The 21,453-nt window shown below is 36.6% G+C and overlaps 1 protein-coding gene across 1 annotated transcript in view; it reads right to left on the bottom strand.

Moving 5' to 3' along the window:
• Positions 1–5,705: 5,705 nt before the first annotated feature.
• Positions 5,706–21,453, bottom strand: part of GABRA1 (gamma-aminobutyric acid type A receptor subunit alpha1) — a 39,169-nt gene continuing 23,421 nt past the window's right edge. Inside the window, exons 7-10 of the mRNA XM_041397516.1 lie at positions 17,355–17,498; positions 12,279–12,431; positions 9,528–9,730; positions 5,706–6,242 (exon numbers count right to left, since the gene is read on the bottom strand). Coding sequence (XP_041253450.1) covers positions 5,934–6,242; positions 9,528–9,730; positions 12,279–12,431; positions 17,355–17,498 — 809 coding nt within the window. The 3' untranslated portion in view covers positions 5,706–5,933. The remainder of the gene's footprint in view (positions 6,243–9,527; positions 9,731–12,278; positions 12,432–17,354; positions 17,499–21,453) is intronic.

Genomic DNA, 21,453 nt, shown 5'->3' with positions numbered 1-21,453 from the left:
CTCTGTAGCCATTAAATTTTGTATCATTCATTACTCACATGGTTCACACTGTCCTTTAACTGTGGAAAGGGAACATTGCTCTGGTTACTTCATTAAAGTTTTCTTTGCCTTCCACAGAGCAGATGAGAGGTTGTCAGGAGCAATCTGGTAAAGGCCCAGTAGCCCAAAGCCACATTTTACTTGGTCTAAATTAGCAGAGTTCTTACGAATCAGGGCTGGTGAGGCAAGGTAGGGATGTGTGCCTCAATGGAAACTGAACCCCCCTACCAAGCCCACATTTTTACATTAATCTGTGCATTATTTTGTCATGTCCATGAGCAGTAGCTGAGCATTATGTGTAGCTACAAAAGTACTTTACATGATCATGTTAAAGCTAATGTTTGAAGTAAGAATTCTATTTCCTGTCATCACTACCTTGAAGAGTAGCATCCCTCACCTTGTCATGCCTGCCACAGCTCCTCAGGCAGGAGAAACATTAACCAGGAGTTGAGGTTTGTGGGGTTTTGTACCAAAAAAAATCAAAGCAAAACCCTGTCTGAAATGCCTCCTGAATTATTGAAATTAATAATTTCATCAAGAACGAGATTAACTCTTATTTGATTATGTTTAATTCAGAAGTACTAGGCTTTTTTCTTAAATTTATGTGCCTATAGCAGGTCCTAATAATCAGTAGTGGTTTTTACCATGACCTCCATTGTCATTTTCTCTAATTCAAAAGGTGTATTCATTTGAAAGATTCTTAGCTGAAATCCATTTCATTGTTTTTATAAAGAATTTCATAAAAAGAGAATTTAATTTAGGAAAATGATCTTTCTAATGTAGTTTCACTATGTTTTATTTTTTTGTTTTAGATAATCATAAAAGATTTTTTTCACTTTAATTTTTTCTGGAATTTTTCATATCCTTGCAGTAAATTTGTTACATCAGTAAATATCACTACAGTGGAGAGCCATCCTAGAAGCTTTCAAACCACGTCTTTGAAGTGTGGTTCGGCTGCTGTGGGAAGTAATGGAACAGGATCTCCAAGTATGAGAGGTCTTTAAGTAGCTTTCATTAATTCTAAGGCAGCTGAATTATTTTTTCCTATGAGGCATTGCAGGGATCTGGTGCTAATCAGCTGATACATGTAAAATCAAGAGTGTAGCAAAGGGAGTGTGCTGGCGAGCCAACAGCAAATCACTGCTAAACAAATGGAACATCTCGGGGCTGATTCAGATCCTTAGGCTTGATTTGAAACTGATCAAATACTGCATTATAAGGACACTTGAAAAGAAATTCACTGTATTTGTTTGCATTCAAATGTCCTTGGCTGAAGGAGGAGCTCAGCAAACACGTCTTTGCTCCCTTGACAGCACACTGAGAAAAGCTGTGCCCTGTATTGGCTGATCTGCAGGTTTTGAGGGAAAGGATCTCTACTCTTTGGGTGAGGTGCCTCTAACAGCTGTGCTGCAAAACCCACTCAGGGCATCTTCAAATGCCTTAAAGCAGTTTAATCAAATAAATTTATCGGCGTCTGTGAAGTCACCCTGCCAGTGTGGATGGGGCTCTGGCAGAGAAAATGAGCCTATAGAAACTCGTCCTTTCAAGGCTTTTACCTCTCTTGTGTATTTGACGTAGTTTGGAATCAGATGGAACGTGACAGCAACAGCTTGACAAGCTGATAATACACTTCACTTGCAAAATTCATGTGCTAGGAATGTAAACACGTTTTTATTTAAGCTATGTCATGTTTATGCATAGCACAAGGATTTTTTTCTTCAGTGGATCTGCTATAGAAAGTCTGAGGAGATCTAGCATTTTTAGATTTTAAAGTATGACTGATATTTTTTACAGCCCGTAAGAAAAAGTTTGACTTTGCCCAGTGTTACTAATTTATTTGGACAGTCATTGAGATACAAAGCACAAGCTGAAAGAAGTTATCTTATTACTTGCTCCTTGAAGCATGTGTGCCCCATTTTCCAGACATTAGAGTGTTTCATAAGCTGTTATTATTTATTATATTGATGAAAAATAGAAGGAGATGGAAAGAAAATCGGGTTTTTCTGGTCTTAGAGTCCAAGAGAAAGAATTTCATTAGAAAAGTCATGGATGGTATAAAAAAGGTTCTTGATCATTAAGAAAGTTCTGCGGTAGCTTCTAGGGATGATTCAAGGAAAAATGAAGGAGCTTCTGTTGATGTAACATCAGAACAAACACAGAACTTCCATGTCAGGGTGCCATGCTGCCATGCTGGACTGACTGGTGGCTGTGAATCTGTCACCTGATGAGGCTGTTCTTCCACACTGTGAAACTGAATAGTGTTTATATATATATATATATATATATATATATATATTCCCCCCCGCCCCGAGTCAAATCTTGTTGCCTCTAGACATTTTGACTCATTTTTGCTTGAGTAAAATTCTGCCTAAAAATGTCTGAGCAGTGACAAGATGTGAGAATCCCCATGTATGCTCTGCATCTGGCATGTGAACACAGGAGGTGGGTGTTCAAACACTTTCTTTACCATCCTCTTCCAGAAAAGCCCGTGTGGGTTTTCATAGGGATTCATCTCCGTGGAGTCAGTTGTAGGAGGCAAGGAGCAGGGATTCAGACTGCATTATCCTCATTCAAAATAGAGGAAAGCAAAATAAATTGATAGAACCTGAGTCCTTCCAGTCTTTCCTTCCATTTTGAAGAAGGCTTCTGTAGGACTCATGGTTGAGAACACTATGAAAATTGTTATGTACAAATATACACTTAAATCAGCCTTTGGGATCCTCTGAAGCTGTATGTCTGTACATGAAGGCCACAAGCCTTGCTTTCCAGCACCATTTCCAAGAGAGTTTGGGGGCTGAATGCACTGGAATGACTTTTCCTCTCTCCTTTTTTCTCTTTTGGAAAGAAAGAGGAGTTGAAAACTAAAATTTCCAAGGTATACATGTGCTTGTTTAAAAGCTATCCCTACAACTATTTTAACAAGTGAAATATTTTATATAGCCTGAGGTTCTTTTCTAACAGTCTTTCTTAGATCTGTGTGTTTATTTAACCAGTTAAATATCTAGCTTAAATAGTCATACTTTTACTCTCAATCTCTGGTTTATCTGCCATTTCATCTGGGAGAAAATGCATTTTATTTTGTTCCTACCTTGTATGAGTCAATGTTGTGATACGAAACCTTAACAATTGTTCATCTGATGCAATTAATTGCCTTACTGGATATACATGGTACAGAGTGAGCTATCTTTTCTGAATGTCAAATCAGATTTGTGAAACATTCCTGTTATATTTGTCCCTGGAAAACACTGGGCAGAAAATCACATCTATTAAAACTGCATTCATTACCAAATCCAAGGAAACGAAGGCTTTGAATGAATAGTAGCTAATCAAGCAATGTGTCATAAAAGGCAGTAACTAAAGAAAACCAAAGTAAAACATTCACTTGCATTATTGAACATTTTTAGCTTTATTATTATAATAGAATTACAGTCTGACATAAAATAAAGAGCTTTTGCTAAACTCTGTAAAGCAATACATGCTTCTGCCATAAACAACCTCTATTAGATTTAGGTTTTATTGCCACATCACTGCACTGAGGTGCAATAAACATTCAATGTCATCTTTTTAAAATTATCTCAGGAGTAAACAGAAACTGTCCTCTATAAGAGTGTATCATTATTTTCAAGGAAGACTTACTATTATTACATGGTTTAGCAAAGCATTGTAAAAAAGCTACATAGAGAATACCTTGTCTTTGATAAACTGTGCAGTCAAGTTTATACAGTATAATACTATTGGCATAGACTAACTAAGAGGTGGTATAATGCAATCATTGCATAGCAAAAAGCAGACTAGGTAAGTAATATTCACATCTAATGTGCAAAATGCAGACCAAAAGGTAGCTATGAATTGCTAGAAAGATAAAATGCCCTAAATGAACACACTAGTTTAACGCCAAAAATAACAAGATAAACAAGTACACAGAAGTTAAAGAGCCATCGTTTATTTTTTTCTATACATATATCTACACATGATACCAGAGATGAAACATCCCCTTTTAAATAAAATCCAATCAGATAACTTATCAAGTTCAGACAGGACTAAATGTTAGACAATGAAGAATTATTTAAAAAAATCTCTAAATCAAACATTAAATATTTCCTTTCGTAGATAGAGAATGTCAACTTTTTGATTTATTAAGAGTTTAGAAATCACTGCCTATTAAACTTGACTCTCAGTAGCTGTTTCTCTAGAGGCTCATGTAGCACTGTTTTAAAATCAATTCAATAACATAAATTACATTTTTTAATTGATTCTTGCAAATATCCACCATTCTTCCAGTCTCTTTGAAAAAACTTTATCTGAAAGTTTATTTCTAAGAGTTAGCAGTAATGATACTTACTAGAATTTTTTTTAAAGGGAGCACAATACCTGCAAAATGGACATCTTGTATTTAAAGCCCTTACATATTGTTCCTACAAATATATTGCTACAGTAAAAATGAAATGTAGTAAGTTTACTCAATAAAATCTATTTTCCTGTACATTCTTTTATGTATGACTTCTTTGTATTTAATGCTACATATATTACATCGCTTATTGTAACAGTTATGTTTCAGCAAATATAGCAGTAATATACAGATGAACTTCTGTCTTAACAAATATCTCACCATTTTTACCTACCAAATATAATCCCATACTTTAGTGTTTATGCATGACCTGAGCAGACCAGTCATTAATCTAATAGTATACATTGGATGACATTGTCAAATTGCAAGCTGCTGTACACTTAACCACTTTACAAATGGAATAAATTCCAAGCACTTTCTGCTTATTTATTTTTGTAAGCATTCCAATACCACTGATAATTTTTTTTCTCCTTTCATTCAGGCTCTAAATATGTTTTATTGAGCATTTAACAACATATTAAGAGCTAAGAGGTGAATCCTACACAATGTTTTAAGAACACAACTTTAAAAAAGTAAAAAAATGTACAATCTCATGCTGCATATTTACAGATATTATTTAAATACTATATTTTATCTTTCTGCTATTCATAAATCTCAATCTAAAGCTTCTTTTAATGTATCATTTTATAAAAGAATACATTCAACATATCTAGAACTTGCAAAAATTTTGTTTGCTTTTTTGTTTTTTCTCTCTAAAACATAGTGATGAGTAAAAGCTATCTTTAAAGCATCCAGGAATCTTTTGGATTACACATGTGATAGTAGAAATTTGGGATCTGCACTTGGTTGTGCAACTGGTTTTAAATCTAGTCTAGTGACAACTTAATGCTTGGAACAAGCTTGCAGTAAGAGAGCAGATTAAAGCATTTGTTACCATTAGATCTTATGTGCTATACAGTGACAAACTGTACCTAGAGTGAGTAGATTTCCTTTCTCATTAAAGACTATTTAATATTATAAGTCAGGTAGTTTGGAACATAGAAGAGAAAAGGGATTAGGAAAATAATATATCTTATGGGATTCAGCAAATGGAAAGCTTTACATCCTTGAAAAGATTATAAACAGTGGCTGAGTAAATGATACAGTCTAAGATGTGCATCAGGAATGTCATAAAGACTATTTCCCCCATCCCTACAGTCTTCTGAATAAAAATATCTTTTTCATGTACATATACACTATATTTTGGGGATATTCAGTACTAAGCTTGCTACAAATGGTTTCTTTTTTTTTTTTTTCCACCCTCCCATTACTCTACAACTCTTTTCCATTTCCAAAATCTCTTTTCCAAAGTATATAGTTTATAATGTTCTCTCGCTCACACACTGTTTTTTTTTAAATATACAGATATATTTTACCTTTTGCTAACTAAAGAAACCTTTATTTTCTTTAAGACCGAGGCAATGAAGCAAATGGGAATTACTGTATGTGAAAAAGGGAAGCAATTCCCAGAGCAAAAGACAAAACAGAACTATATGAATAAGTGAGGTTATTGATGTGGAGTTTGAACCTTTAGCTGGGGCTCCCTGTTTAAATAGGTAGCCCAGTAGACCAGGTTAAAGATTCCAAAAAGCAGAGGGAAGGCTATTCTTGATAGCCGATCAATTTTACTGACGCTGTTAAAAGTTTTCTTGGGCTCTGCAGGTTTTGTTTCTGGCTTCACTTCTTTGGGCTCAATTGTTGCACTTTTAGCAATGGTTGCCAGCCCAGGGTCCCTTGCAATATTAGGGGTGTAGCTGGTAGCTGCAGCTGTGTAGGTGTTGTTTTTCTTGATGAGAGGATCCTTCACTTTCTTTGGCTGAAGAAAGAAGAAAATATTTCATTCTCAGTACCCTTCTCAACAGATGAAATTATGAAAAAGCACTGTAACATTTTGCAGTTAATCCAATTCATACCATAAAGTGTAATAAGCTATAAGAGAGAAGTTAGTTCTGGGTGTGTAACTCATGCAAAATATTTAGGTGACAATAAATACAAAATCATCCATTTGTATTACTTGTATTTGGTAAACCAAATTAGGTGATCAATAAAAATGAGACCTGATAGCTAGGCTCATTGGCAAAATTACCTTTAATGATAATCAGCAGTGACAAAGCACTCACAGCTCAATAGTCTCACAAACTGTTTCCCTTAATCAGGATAGAAACTTACAGATGCCAAATTCTTAATGTAGCCTTCCAACATTAACACAAATATTGTGATATGAAGAGTTTTTACATAATTTATGCACAGAAATACACACTAAATTATCATGTAACCATGCACTAAAGGAGTGGTTTACTCAGTAAGATGCAAAGCTGTCAGTATTCTGCTCACTAATGGTTTACACCAGAGGCACATGAATTATGGATTAGGAACTTAATGTTCTTATTTGAATCTTAAAATTGGAGCATAATGGCTCAAATGGCATTCCATATGTGAAGACTTTAATGTCTGTGTGACTTGTTCATCCACCTACTTATATTGCTCAAACAAGAATATATTGAATATCTTTTAGGGGAGGAGGACTTATTGAGCTTATTTAAACTTATTTTATACCTAGATCCTTATATTTTCTAATATTCTATTTTTGGGATCTAGTTGTAGGAAAAAAATAAATTTTGACATCTGGGCATACCAGTTAAGATTCAAGTGTCCAGTTTCTGGCAGACCAAACCTGTTATTCAGCCACTGCCCAATGATAAACACAGCAGAGATGTAGTGGGTTATTAAGAAGGTGTAAGGATTCCTCCAATTATGAGGGGAAAAAAACAACTCCAACAGCTTAGCAAAATTTTCAGGAAAAGAAAAGGCAAATGTTATCCATTTTGAGATGAGGGGAAGATATGGTTGAAGGGAAAATATCAGTGGAGTTTGACGTGTTATGTCATTTCACGAGACAGCAAACACAATTTTCTGTTTTCAAGAAGCAGCTGTCCCAGGGAGGCAATACTTTTATGTGGCCACAGTACTTTTAATGACAGATCAACTATAGGTTAATGGCTATTTTGACCCCATAATAATGGAGTTTTGATAAAAAATTCTTGTTCAAGAGGTGAACATTTCAGGGAGTGGACAGACTCCTGCTGGCCACATGGGAAGAGGAAATGAAGCTGCAGAAGCCTGAGGGCAAGCGGGGAGAGGCTCATGGAGGAACAGCTTTGGAGCCCCATGCTGGAAGGAAATGTAGGCTCAAATGGTAACATCATGCTACTTAATAAGGAAAGGTGTTCACCTAATGACTCTGATGTAGATATTCTTTAATTCATGGCAATAAAATTCTTAGCTTCAGACCAAGAAAAAGCTTCAAATCTTCGGAACAAACAGGTTAAAAAATATTCCAGCAAAAAAAGCATGTCAGGTTTTATTTTGTTTTTGTTGTTTTGTTTGGCTTTTTGGGGTTTTTTGTTTATTTTGGGTTGTTTGGGTTTTTTTGTTGTTGTTTTTAGGCTGTCCATTCTTTCCCCTCCCAGGCAGGGAGGCTGCTAACATGGCTGCTGAGTGCAAAGGCAGTCCTGTTTGCTGCTCATTCAGATACTCTGGTAAGCAGCAATAAATCCAGCAGACAAAGAGAAGCTTCACTGAAGTCTCAAGGGAAACCCTTTCAATAGATTTAAATGTCACTAGAAATCTGATCCAGAGAAAACCCTGACACCAGCCTGGGTCTTAATATTTCATGTCAAATTCGACTTCATGAACAAGCAATATGACAGCTAATTAGAGCTCTAAATTTGATTAAGCTGTGATCATCGTGAGCTTGCCTTGCTTGCTTTTCCTCACTGCAGAAAACTCACAGGTACCAGCAAATGGCACATAAAGCCCTTACCTGCTAACAAGCACAAAGCCATAAATCTTCCAGTGTTTTAAACTATGTTTATTGTGGTGGGTATTGTGTAGGGGTTTTTTTTAGAATGTAATTTTCTTGGTAACAAATGAAACAGCTTATTATAGTAACTACATTACAAGGGAGGATAAATTAGCAAGGCAATATTTAATACTTAAGGTACAATTCTATCAGTGCAGTTCATTTTTATAACAAATGTCATGAAAACACAAAAAGAATAAAAAAAATTCTTTTCAGTGAAAATATCATCAATAACTGAAAACTCAACATTCAGCAGCAGTTGTGTAACTCATTACTGTAAGTTTGTTTTGATATTTCACTCATTTGTTCTACAATACTTTTGTAGTATTGTATAAATGCCAAATTTAATTTGGAGGGTTTTTTTCACTGACTTACACAACTAATATACATAATATGTATGCATATAATCCTGAATTAAAAACATGTCTTTGCATACCAGTGAGTTACATTTGCTGCTCCAAATACCTGCTCTGTTGGATCTCTAGTCTATGAGTGTTCATGATTACCAGCTGGGGAAGTTAACCCATCTGAATGAGCTTGCTCACAGGAGCAGCTGACATGGTAACTCATAGGAAACAGCAAACTTCTCTTTCATCCCCTAAATATCCTCAATAGTTTCTTGATGCACCTGTGGTTTACAGACCAGGTCTGATCCCAGTCCTAAAGGAATTAATGGGAGTTTTCTCTGGTGTATTCATGGAGGTACAGATCAGGATTGCACACTCCCAGCATAGCTCTCAATTCCTCCTTCTAAGTAAACACATTTTTCCTATAGCTAAGAAAGGGAAAAAGAACTCCTGTGGTGATTGATTTGGTCATGATGATAGAGCAGCCCTTCTGAATTTTGTGCTGGGGAGCACTATACCTTGGGAACTGTCAAAAACTGCAGCCACAATTTTGTTTTCTTACATTTACACTGAGGCATCCACAATTTCTCTTGTTCAAACAGAAAAAAATAATTTCCTTCCCTTAAAATAATACACGTTGATCTTTTTTTCTGCTCAATGCCTGAAGTCAAAATCTCAGTAGAATATTTCATTATTAATAACTCAGTATGTCAGAAGCAGTATTTAGGTATTAAATGTAATCATGGTATGGAAATGCTGTACGTAGACACAGGAGTAAACTCTTCTGGAGTAATTGTTGTACATAGTAAGAGTTTTAATGTGCTAAACCCCGTGTCACAGGACCAGGGGTGGCAGAGTGTGATCTTTTGGGCTGGGTGTGGGGAGGTGTTACCTTTTCTGGGACGACGCTCTTGCCGTCCCAGGCGTAGCCTCTCTTGGTGAAGTAGTTGACGGTGGCGAACTCGATGAGCGCCGAGAAGACGAAGGCGTAGCAGACGGCGATGAACCAGTCCATGGCCGTGGCGTAGGCCACCTTGGGCAGCGAGTTCCTCGCGCTGATGCTCAGGGTAGTCATGGTCAGCACAGTTGTCACGCCTGCAAAGCAGAGTTTGTGTCTTCAGGCCATTTTTTGTGCTTCATTTCCCAGCTGCTAGAGGTGGTAAAGCCTTTTCTACACCCCTGGTTGTTACAAACTTCCCCACCTGAGCTCAGTTTCTATATGATATCAGGTTTCCACTTCTGTGGAAGTTGCAGGATTTTCAAAACATTTTTTATGCTTTTATTCTTTGATGTTGTTATAATAGAATACTCTTTTTAAAGGTGGAAGGGAAGTATAATTTGTGAATTACTTTACTCTTCCTGGTATTTGAGGGATTTTGTTGCAGTTCTTTATTCATGCACTGCAAATTATACTACAGATGTAACAGTTTAATATCTTTAGTTCTTTCTTGCAGCAGTTCTGAGATACTTAGAAAACAAAAAAAAACTTGTTTCAGCTTATTTGGGATATTATACTTCAAAGATATTTTCAAGGGCACCAAGACTTATGTGTTCTTTCATTTTTTTTGAATCAATGGTTTTACAGATTTCTGTCCCTTTATTCACTGACACCCTGAACACAGCAAAGATTTTATGTAAGAATGACAATGTAATTTGCATTTCTGATATCAGAGCTTCTCATTGCCGAACCTTTCCTCTCACCTGGCCCCAGAGAGCAAGCAGGACTGTACTGAATTCACTCTGCTTGCAGCTGCTTGGAAAATGAATCTCGGAGCGTACGCAAGGCATTTACATCAAATCACATGTCCACAAGTTACCTTGACAACTGCACTGTCATGTCTCGAATGTGTCTCGAGTTCATCTTTGCTGCACTGAGTGTTAGTGGAAATGAGCAGTGCTCTAAAATAGGTCAATTAATGAACAACATATTTATATGGTAGTGTGAAGAGCTTGAGTTGTTAGTGCCTAATGAGGAAACAATTTCATTTTCTTGAGATGCAACCAAATGTGTTCTATGACTTATTACTAGTGACCTTATGTTTGTCTTACATAGTAGCAGAAGAAAGGTTTATAACTTTTATTATCTGTGGTACTGAGTGGGCTAAAAGATCAATGTTGTGCTTCGGTGTGTAAATGAATTCATGCAAAATGTTGTTTCACTGCCATTTTGAAATGAAAAAGCTATCTTGATACATAATGATGGAGCAAACCCAAGAGTTATTTACTAAATAACTGTCTTCTAAAACGAAAACTGAGAAATTTGTGGGTTCTTGAGCCTGTGAAGATAGCAGTTTGAAAATTGGGCAGTATTATACATTATCCATTGAGACTAGGAAATTCTGTTCTCCATCTAATGACTGTGAAGTACAGCATTTCAAACTGATGATCAGACATTTCTTTTTAAATGGTATGTGCAAAAAGAGGTAAAATAGTTACAATTTCAATGGATTTGACTATAAAACTCTCTAGTATTGTAGTTCTCAGCAAAACTGATGTTAAAAATTCAGGATTAATTTTAGTCGCTAATCTAAGCAATATTATGTAAATCAAATTTAATTATACTGTAGTCTAAAACACTGTTCTGTCAATGCACATCTGTCTATCAACAGAACAACAGAAAACCTGCTTGGTTCCTGAGGTCTAAGGCTGTGCAAGTTGTGATTGATTTTCAGAGAAACTGAGAAACTAAAGCACAGCTGTGAATGGTGCAAGAAAAGACCCATAAAAATAGCTCTTGTTCAACATGAGCTTCAGAGGCTGCATTTCTCAACAGTGACTCTCTGGCTTTGCCATGTTCAGAATAAATGGGTTAATTTTCTTTGGCAAAGCCAGAGGGCCCAAAGCATCCTGTCCTTGCAGTGCCCTGAGGCAGCAAAGCGAGTGTCAAAGCCAGCTTGGCTGGGGATGCTTCCACCTCCTGCCAAAGGTGTTCAGCAGTCCCATCTGGATATCACCAAGACCAGGTCATGTAGCAGAAATCTCAGGCTCTAGCTTTCCTAAATGAAAATTCATTGCCTTTTTTCTTTTTATTTTTTTTTTTAATATGTACTTGACTTGGGTTAATATCACCAAAGAATATGAAAGAATATACAAGTTTTAAGATAAGCATTTGCAAGCAGTAGTTAAATTGTAGGGACCAGCTGTATAAACTGGAGGATCTTTTATATTGCCTGCTCACTGCATTCCCTGAGTGCACGTATTCACTGCTGTAAGCACGATAAGTTGTGGCTGATATAACAGTAGCCTGTAAAAGGTATTAAGGAAAAAAAATTAAAATAAGAATTTTCCGAGGGCCTAAAGATGTCAAGTGACAGATACCCATTGATTAAAGCCTTTTTGATAATCCCATGATTAACGTTATTGCCATTGTCAGAGATGTTTTATTCATAATCTGATTGTTTTGGAATATTAAATGGTAATGGATGGCTTGAGGTATTTTCAGGTCTCTTTTTGCAGTCAGTTCCAAATCAGTTTAAAAGCTTTGGACCTATATCTTCACAATGAATTTTGTTAGCTCTTGTGTGTGCAACATGTCCAGGCTCACACTGTTCTCCAATACCATGTTACAATAACTACACTTACAATAACATTTCTGAAACCCAATTGCCTCATGATTGCCAGGAGGTTTGTAGGTCTTGCTTACCAAATACAGTTCTTGCTGGAACAGATTCTCTGTTAAGCCAGAAGGACACCTGTGACAGTATCACTGTCATGATGCATGGCAGATAAGTCTGGATGACAAAGTAACCAATCTTCCTCTTCAAATGAAAATGTGTAGTCATAACAACATATTCCCCTAAAACCAAGAAAAAAGAACATTAAAGCTTTTATAAATATACACGTCAGAGGTCTTTGTAGGAAGTATTTTTCATTACATTCACCCCTATTAGAAAATAGAAGTCCTCCAATCAAAATGGGTCAGCTTTGAAGAAAACATTTCATAAACCTGGTGGGTTGTAAAATTTTTCCTTAATAATACAAAACTAGACATTTCTGGGAAATGCTTATTAAATTTACATATTTTCTCGGCTGAGTAGTGAATGAAAGTCTTCATTAACTGGTGGCTGTTTAAAGCTCTTTTAGGAGGTCTTATTCCATTAGAAGATGGAAAGCCACCACAGCATAACCATGTAAACATAATCTAAAGACTCAATCAAGAAAACCTCCCAAAAGTGTTTCTGTTGGGCCAAGCTTAAGATGTAATTGCTGATGTGATGGTATTTGCATTACCACTGTTGGTGCTTTATGTACTCTGAAGGGTCTCTTGTCTGCTAATTTAGGACCTTAGTAAATTATTATTCTCTCCTGAAATGATTACTACAAGAATAGCACAATATTTTCATTAGCCCTAATGCTTTTGGAGCTACGAAGTTGTATGAGGTGCGTACTCCAAATGCAATGAAAATTAATTGTTTTTTTATATATAAATTTATACTTTCAATAATAAATGTAAATATATCTAATATTCTAATATGCTTACCTCATGCCATAAAACTTTCTTGCCAGCAGAGCAAATATTGCTCATTTTCAGATCATTATATAATTTAAAATGGATTTTGGCAAACAGTATATTCTCCAATATAACACTGAGAAACCTATTGTTTTTATTTTGTTTTATTTTATATATATGGGGGTTTTTTTAGTAGACTGATTCTTCTTATTATGCAATGAATGTCTGAGGAATGAAACAAGTAGATACGTAACTGAGTGGAAACTTCTGTCTAGATTAGAGATGACATGTGAAATTACTGTAGTTCTATTTTAAAATGTAGGCAGATGGAAAGAGAAAACTGCTCTTGTACAAGAAAAGCTTAAACTTGATTGAAAAACTATGTCTAGACATTGACTGCTTATGCACAGAGCATGTCAAATGCCCATTTCTGTAATGCAGAGTCCAGAAGAACATCCATTTGAGCAATCTTGCTCAATTTCTAACCCCAAGGAAAGTTTCTTTATAACATATGATGATACTCTTTCAATATAAAAGACAGCAGCAAAGGGGAAAAGATAATAAATTTTAAATTGAATGGTAAAACAAAGGATATACAAGGATTTTTTTTATTATTTCAAAAATAGGAATGGCTGTAGTATAGTGGGAATTATTGCTTAAATTTTGCTCACCTTTCTTTAACTTTCACTGAAACAAGCTCCTTCTCCTCTGTACCAGAGATTATGATCTTAAAAAAGGTGCCAGTCTTGGCTAGGAGAGCCAATAATTTAATTTTATCTCCTTAAAATATGACGTGGGAAACTATTTTAATGCAATCAGATATAGAGTGCACACAACGGTGTGTCAGAATTAATTCACTGATTGTAGATGGCAAGCTAAGAATACAGAGTGAACACACCACTGTACTCTGATGCTTTATTTAGCTGCCTAAATTATCAAAGTATTTTTAACCTCTGGAAAATGAGAACAAGATCCAAAGCCTAAAGGCAATTAAAAAGACAGGGATTGCTCTCATCTGTTAAGCACTGCAGCAGGTCTGAGATAAAGGCAGTGCTGGGAGGAGTGAGCAGGGCAGGGCAGGCCTGCAGTAATGCTCTGCACTTCAGCTACAAGGCACAGCCACGTTCTGAAGTTTCCACAGCACCAATGGACTGCACTCATCTACTAAAAGATATTGGATGTTTGATAAGATTGATTGAGCTGACTTCAGGACATGAAAGCATTCCAGTTATTCACTGCATCCTTGGCTTTCCATATTTTCTGTCTTTCTTTAATTGAACAGTGTCATCACATTTGTGACAGCTGCTGATCACTCTCATAACTTTCCAATTCCTCTGGGATTCTATTTTGAAAGCATTGCAATGCAGTCATAAAATTCCTTACAACCTAGGATTTCAAATAGCTCTTGACCAAAATATTGCCTATATTCACAGTGTCTGATTGCTAGGCTTTCACAAGGTGTAGCTTATACATCTTATATTCTCTTATCTCTTATCTTTTCTTATCCAAGGAAGTTAGAAAGAAAGGCATTTCTTCTTCGCTAAATTGTAATTCCTGAAGTCTTCTACAAATAACTGTGTTGTGCAGATAAATCTGGTTTTCATTTTATTTATTCCAATGTTTAAATTAGGTTATATGCAAAACACAATATGAAGCATTTAAAAGTCATCAAAAAATTCTGCATATATATAAATTTTATTTCTGAATGACATTCCATGCTGGAATATTTCCAGTAGGTCTGGAAGAACTTGTGCCTGTTTTCAGTGCTTTCATAGGTGCAGTTTTTAATCAGCCCTTAATATTGCAGTAATTAAGCCAAAATGTGCAGGTGGTATAAACGAATCTGTGCCCATAGAAGAAAGTAGTTGATAATTCAGTAAAGTTACATTAAAGCTATTTCTCAGTGTTCTATAAATGATTTGTAAAATAACAGATTTATCAGCACCTGAAGTTAATGTGCATCACATCAGACATGAAGTTTGAGGTGTGGGCTGAGTCTGAGCTGTAACAATTCTTCTATTACTGTAGGTAAAGAAGTAAAGCTTTCCTGGCCGTTAATTTAAAACAAAGTATTTGTCATTTACTATTTATGCCATGTAACTCAGTCAGAAAAACTATTAAGAACACCATCATCTCTGCAGATTTACAGAGATAAGAAAAAAAATAAGTGTTTTGAATATAAATCCTGGTGATTCTCAGTGTAAAGCAATGTTTTCAAGTTGCCAAAGTAATTCTATATAAATAGAAACTTGCACAAGCCCTTTAAGCGTTTTTTAAGGTGGTTACAGAAAGGATAATTTTAAAATCTTTCTGAGTGAATATGAATTGTGGCTGGAGAAAAGGGATTATTAACCACTTCTGATCCTCACCTTTAGTATGGGGAAAGCAAAGCATTTTTCTTTCCAAAGCAAATAATGAAGGATTTTCCTTTGAGATGCTGAATTTGCAAGCAATAAATATGTTTCTTCCTCAACTGTGTATTCTTATCTTTTGCAGCCTGAATTGCTGCAACACTTATCAGGTAGTAATTAGAGAGGATTGTAAATTTGCAAATACTAAAAAGATTCTGAAATTGGATTGTTTTTAGTTTTGGTAACTATTCCATTTAGTTCTTTGTACTGTTTTTCAGCATCTAGACAACAATATCTTCATCTCAGCATACTTTAGGTATTAACTATACTGTGTTTAACTTTATAGATAGCAATGGTAAAGAATTTTCCTCAGGTAGAAAAAGGAGGCAGAATTCACATCTTTGAAATAGCATGGGCAAAACAAATTGTTTGTTTACTCATGGAAATGTATGAAGAAATCTTAAACTTATGTTTCAGTTCTGTTTGAAAATTTCTTGTCTGCCCTTCTTAACAGTTTATAGCATGCCCCTCACATTGCTATCTAATTGCCCTGAACCATGTTTGGCATTTCCATTTGGTTGACTTATGCTCCCTCTTGAGTGTTTTCTGATATCCTGCTGCCCTTGGAGCACATGCAGCAAGCAGGAGCAAGGGCAGCCCCACAGGCTGGCAGGGTCTCTCTGAGAGAGCCAAGAGCTGAGATCCCTGCAGTTCCCCTCAAATCCTGCTGACTTTCCAGCAAAGGGCAGGTGGGGTGAATTAGTGCTGCAGAAAAGCCAATGGCAACATTTCCATCTGTGGGAAGGTCAAGAGCTCTCCCCTTTTCACCTGCTTGTTGCACACCTCTGTGCTCAGCAATGGGAGCAGTTGTGTTGATGCTGTTCTCATGCGAAGTTCCTATTATTGCCATCCCACTTACTCTGATATCAACTGAACAGAAGCTTCCAAGCAGTAACCCAGAAACTTGTCTGTGAGAGCTTTTCTTGGCTTAATAGAGCATATGAATACATTTTAACAAGCTAAATAAAAAATTCAGATACAAATTCCAGTTCACCTTAAGTTGACTCACTTTCTCTTAAAAGTTCATTGGCTTTAACAGCAACACATCAGGAAATTTGGTTTACGCAGTTATGAGTGGACTTCTCTCTAAGTCACAATGTTGGGTGTACCCAGAGCAGTGCAACCACTTCCCCTGAAGCAGGGCTGCCTTTGGTCCACTGGCCAGTCAATCTGGTCACCTGAGCTCTTGTTCATGCCCAGTGCTCAGATTCTTACTGCATTTAGATCATCCAAATTATTAGAAAATAAACTTTAAAAAATTTACATCTTGAAACAAGCACTGCAAAGTTAAAAAATAAAGGGCTGTAGCCAGCTTCAAGGTTACAGGTATGTCATACTATAAATGTCAGCTGTATTTCTGTAGCTCATTAAATTTTTTGAGTTAAAGCTGGTGTCAGCATTAAAGGAAATTGTATTTGGATGTTTCAGATGGTTTTGAGTTTGATGACAGTTTCTTTCATTCTCTAAATACTTCCTTGAGAAACTATGTACTATATGCTTTTAGCAATTTCACTGCCTCCAGAAATATGATCTTTGAGGATTCATATTGTTATGCTATTTTTATCAGCCTATATAGTAAGCAAATAATATGAGAAGAACAAAAGGAGTGCCTCTTTATTACATAGATTATTGTTTTTTCTGGCTAGATCTGACACTGTAGGAAGCTTTTTAATTGTTCAAATATTTTTACCACCAACTGAAGTAGGAAAATAATCCCAGGATGTATTATCTTTCCAGAGTCATTCTGAAGTATATGTTATCATTTACCCCTCAATCTTATGTCTTTGTATTCTTTAATCCTGCTCTGAATTATGTTTTGACAGTTAAATATCACCCTTCCAGAGTATTTGTCACAGACCTGTACTGGACTGCACAATTCCAGAGTCCACAGTTTGTCCAAGCAGATCGTACTGGTTCAGTCGAGAGCCGTCTTCAGCCACCACCACTGACCTTGCTGGTTCCCGTGTCCACTCATACACGACCTCTGCTCTGGTATAAGCATCTAATTTGAAAGAAATACATTGCATTTAAGCTTTGCACTTTCTGTTGCCTTACGGCTTTGTCAGAACAATGTTTTGAGCAGTAGTTTGAATATTTAATTCTCTTTAATTATCTGTAGAAACCCACAACTATCTTACTGGAATTTATCTATAGGAAGTAAAATTGATTTTTACAAAATAGCTAAATATCTGCTGTAGGGCTGGATTAAGGTTGGTCCTCTGTGGTATGAATATATTTCTTTCTTATATATTTCCTGCCTGTGTAATAAGTGAGAGTGAGAAGTGGAATTTCATGAGCATGCAAGAACCCCAATGCTTTTCCTAACTTCTAGCTATTGTAAAGAAAGACAAGCCCCAAACTTTTCAATTTTTCATAGTGTGATGTTGTTTGGCCACTCTGTAAATCCTTCTCAGAGTGGCTGCAGTGATCCTCTCATCCTCAGCCTGGCTACAGCTCCCGTTTGGTCATGCCCCATCACACAGTCCTTACTGCAAAACGGGCCTAGCAGACACTTCTGAGGCTGCCTAGGAGAAAGTAACTTTAAACCACAATTAGTCTATTTTTTTGTTTTGGCTTTGGTTATTTCTGAATAGTCCTCACACTCAAGATTTGATCAAGACAAAAGAAAAGTGCTGTGGGCTCTTCAAGCCCAAGCAGTCTGGTGTGTTACACACAGAATTCAGTAGCATCTACACATGCCATTGAGGGTTTTGTGCTGTTATTTATGTTCTTTCCAGAATCAAGCTACACATAAATATTTTTAATTCTAATTCCACAGTAAAATTCTGCTGTCATTTTGTGGGGTCTGCAATCTGGCAGCTCTCCCTCGAAGCAGTTGGGTGGGAGTTAATTGGCTACACAGAGACAACTCATGTAACTCTTTGCACCTAAAAAGTACCCAAGGCGTGAATGGGAATGAATGTGTGGCCAGAATCTGCATCAAGCCTGCACCCACCAAAGGCAGCTGGAGCACGATGGGACATCTCAGGGCATCCAAAATAACAGAAGGACTCTACCTACAAGATGAGAATTTTCCTTTTTTCAGATTGACAAGCAGGAAGGGAAAGGGAGGAATCTGATTCACTTGACCTCATTTGTGAGTTAGCAATTTTACCATATCAGTGTGAGAGATAAGAGCTAGTAATTGAAGAGTTGGTTGGGTAGAATGTGCTGGTAAATGAATTGCATGGCATTTGATTCTGCATTCTTGAAGCTGAAGGGTGCTTTTATCTTTGGGCTTCATATTCCCTAAGCACTGTCATGTATCTTGGAATATGTTTTTGGAGTCAATGGCAAAAGCAAATCCATGTCTTAATAATTCTGACTTTAAAAATAACGGCCAGAGTAAACACAGAAATTGACTTGCTAACCTAGTCACATAAAGACAGTAATAAAATTAATTTTCAAGCATTTGTTCTGGAATATGAGAATAGCTTGGAAGAGAGGGGAGTGCTTTTCTGAGCTACTGAGAATGACTGGATTGGTTTAGAGGGAAGGGGCTGCACTGGGTAGAGCTAGAATTGAGCTGCCAGACTTGGTGCTCAATTCTGCTGCCCCCCTCAGCTTCCAATTCATGTTGCATAAACAGCAACGCAGCCATCTGCTCCCGTCACTGCTGGTTTCCAGAGTGGCCTCAGTTCTAAACTGACAATCAGATGTTTGTGGTAAGAGTTGAGGAGAGCATCTGCCTTTCTGATTTTGTTTTGCCAACATATGGCATTTTGTTGTTCCAGAACTTCTTTTGCATTTGTCACATTGAATTTACACTGGAATAACCTCTAGCTTAAGCTGCTCTTTGGCAAATCACTTTAGCCTTGGAGCTGGGTCAAACATTTATTGGTCCCTACAGTATGGACAGAGTCCACAGGAGATGTGCAACTCCTTCATTGTGAGGCTTTTAGGAATCCAGCTCCAAGAAGTGATGAGTAGCAATGGAGGACATAAAAAACCTTTTATCCAATTTAATCTAAAACAAATGGAGCTAGGCAAACACTACCTGGGGGAGCTAAGTGTTAGATTGTAGTCTGCACTTTAAGCATGGATTTTGTGACAATTAAATTCATTCCCAGTAAATTTTCCAGTCCATTAAGATGATTATAATTAATTGCTTTAGTTTGACAAAAATGTCCCAAATGTATTTAAATATGATTCTCACTTAAAAAGTGGAAATTAATTACAAGATCTGTTCTTTTTTTATGCGTAACAGTGAGTCCGTCTTTCATAACTTGCTTGGGTCCAACCATTTGTCCTCTTCGAGATATTTCTATTTGTATCAAGAATGAAATATTGAGAGAAATATTCTATAACTTGATAATGATGGCATATGATCTGATGAGAAGGAAGGGGGAGATCCAGCTTTAAGGACTGTTTCCAACAGTGAGTTCTTCATGCAGTGTTTGCAGTAAAACCATGTTACAGAAGGAACTCCGCTCCATGAGGATCCCAAATTAGGAGCTCTCCTGAATTTAGTGGGTGAATGAAAAGTTGCCTTGAGTACTCCCTGATTTGTCTAATGATCTTTCCAAGCATTTGTAGTTACTTGTTTTTTAGGAGAGCTGCCATAGAATACTAGTGTTCACATAAAAAAAAAACAAAAACAAAATAAAACAAAAACCTGTAAAACATGAGAGTCCACGGCTGTACTCTGAGTTTAGAATGTCAGTTATTGCCCTTGAGTGGTATAAGAAATGGTCTTTTTATCAGAAATAGCTGTGATTTTTTTTTGTTCAATTAAGAAAATTAAAAAGTTATATTATGAAAATAAGTTTTTAAGGATAAAAATATCAATTTAGATACAAAAGATGCAGGTACACTTGCATGTTTTTCTGCTGTCTTGTTCCTGTCTTCTGGTGTGGTTCTGGACTTTTATGCAAATCCACATTATCTGTCCCTTTTATTTAATAATTTCTGCAAATCTTAGTCATTTAACTCAGGAAATGTCCTCAGTAGTCTGGAAAGCTGTGCACTGTGTGAATGAAGAGTACATTAATCTGGGACACGGAGCCAGAAAGAACTCAGTGTAGGAAAAGAATGGGAAATATTGTTCATACTAGGGAAGGTCTGGTGTTTGGGCTATGGTTCAGTGATGCACAGGTGTGCTGATAGGTGTTTGTCGTGTTTATGAAATTCAGTCTAGTAAATCAAATTCCTTCGGAAACTGTTCCTGGTTTAAATTGTCATTAGCAGGTTTGTTGCAGGATCAGCCATCCCCCTGCCTCGCAGCTCCTGCACGATGCCTGCAGGGACACTTTAGTGAGCACATCAAAAGAAATTCCATCCTGCAGCCACTCCTGCTCTCGCTGGGATCTTGGGTGCACAGATCTCTTATTAATCAAGAACCCCCTGCAGTATCTGCCCTGCTACAAACTGGAGTAAAGCTTCCCTCCACTCCGCGCTCTTTCAGGAGATATTGGCAAAGATTAATTTTCAGTGCTCTCTAAGAAAACTTAAGATTCAAGGAGCAAACTATTCTTGTCAGTTATACTCCAAGGTTGTATGAGTTTTTTGTTCTCTAAGCCTTATCTAGGAGATCAGCAGCTCTTTAAAGACAAAACATCAGTGCTGTCTCACTGCAAACATAGAGCTATTCAGCCCAAAGTAAATGATCACCCTGTCGGGTACCATGTGAACAATGAATTGGGTTTTCTCTTTGTTGACTTCTAAAATTGATCAAGCCACTAAGTAACCATTATCAGTGAAACGACTCATTACTCTGTTAGAAAAAAGTAGCCATTGAGGAAACAATTTGTACACTATTGCATCTTCCATATATTTTAACTTCCTTGTTTGTGTTAAACAAACTAGACTAAATTAGATCGTCATTTTTTTTCTCAATGTTTTATTTCCAAAAATACTAAGTTTAGTTCAGTGTCAGGCTGGTTGCTATTCACACGGAAGTTTTGGAGAAAATTCTCAACTTATCAAAAGCTTTGTCAGTGATTGAACTGATTTCAATT

Source organism: Onychostruthus taczanowskii, unplaced genomic scaffold (assembly GCF_017590055.1).
Source record: "Onychostruthus taczanowskii isolate IOZ18803 unplaced genomic scaffold, ASM1759005v1 scaffold14, whole genome shotgun sequence".
Lineage (NCBI taxonomy): Eukaryota > Metazoa > Chordata > Aves > Passeriformes > Passeridae > Onychostruthus > Onychostruthus taczanowskii.
The sequence above is the reverse complement of the archived record's forward strand: the minus strand, read 5'-3'. Positions and strand labels throughout refer to the sequence as shown.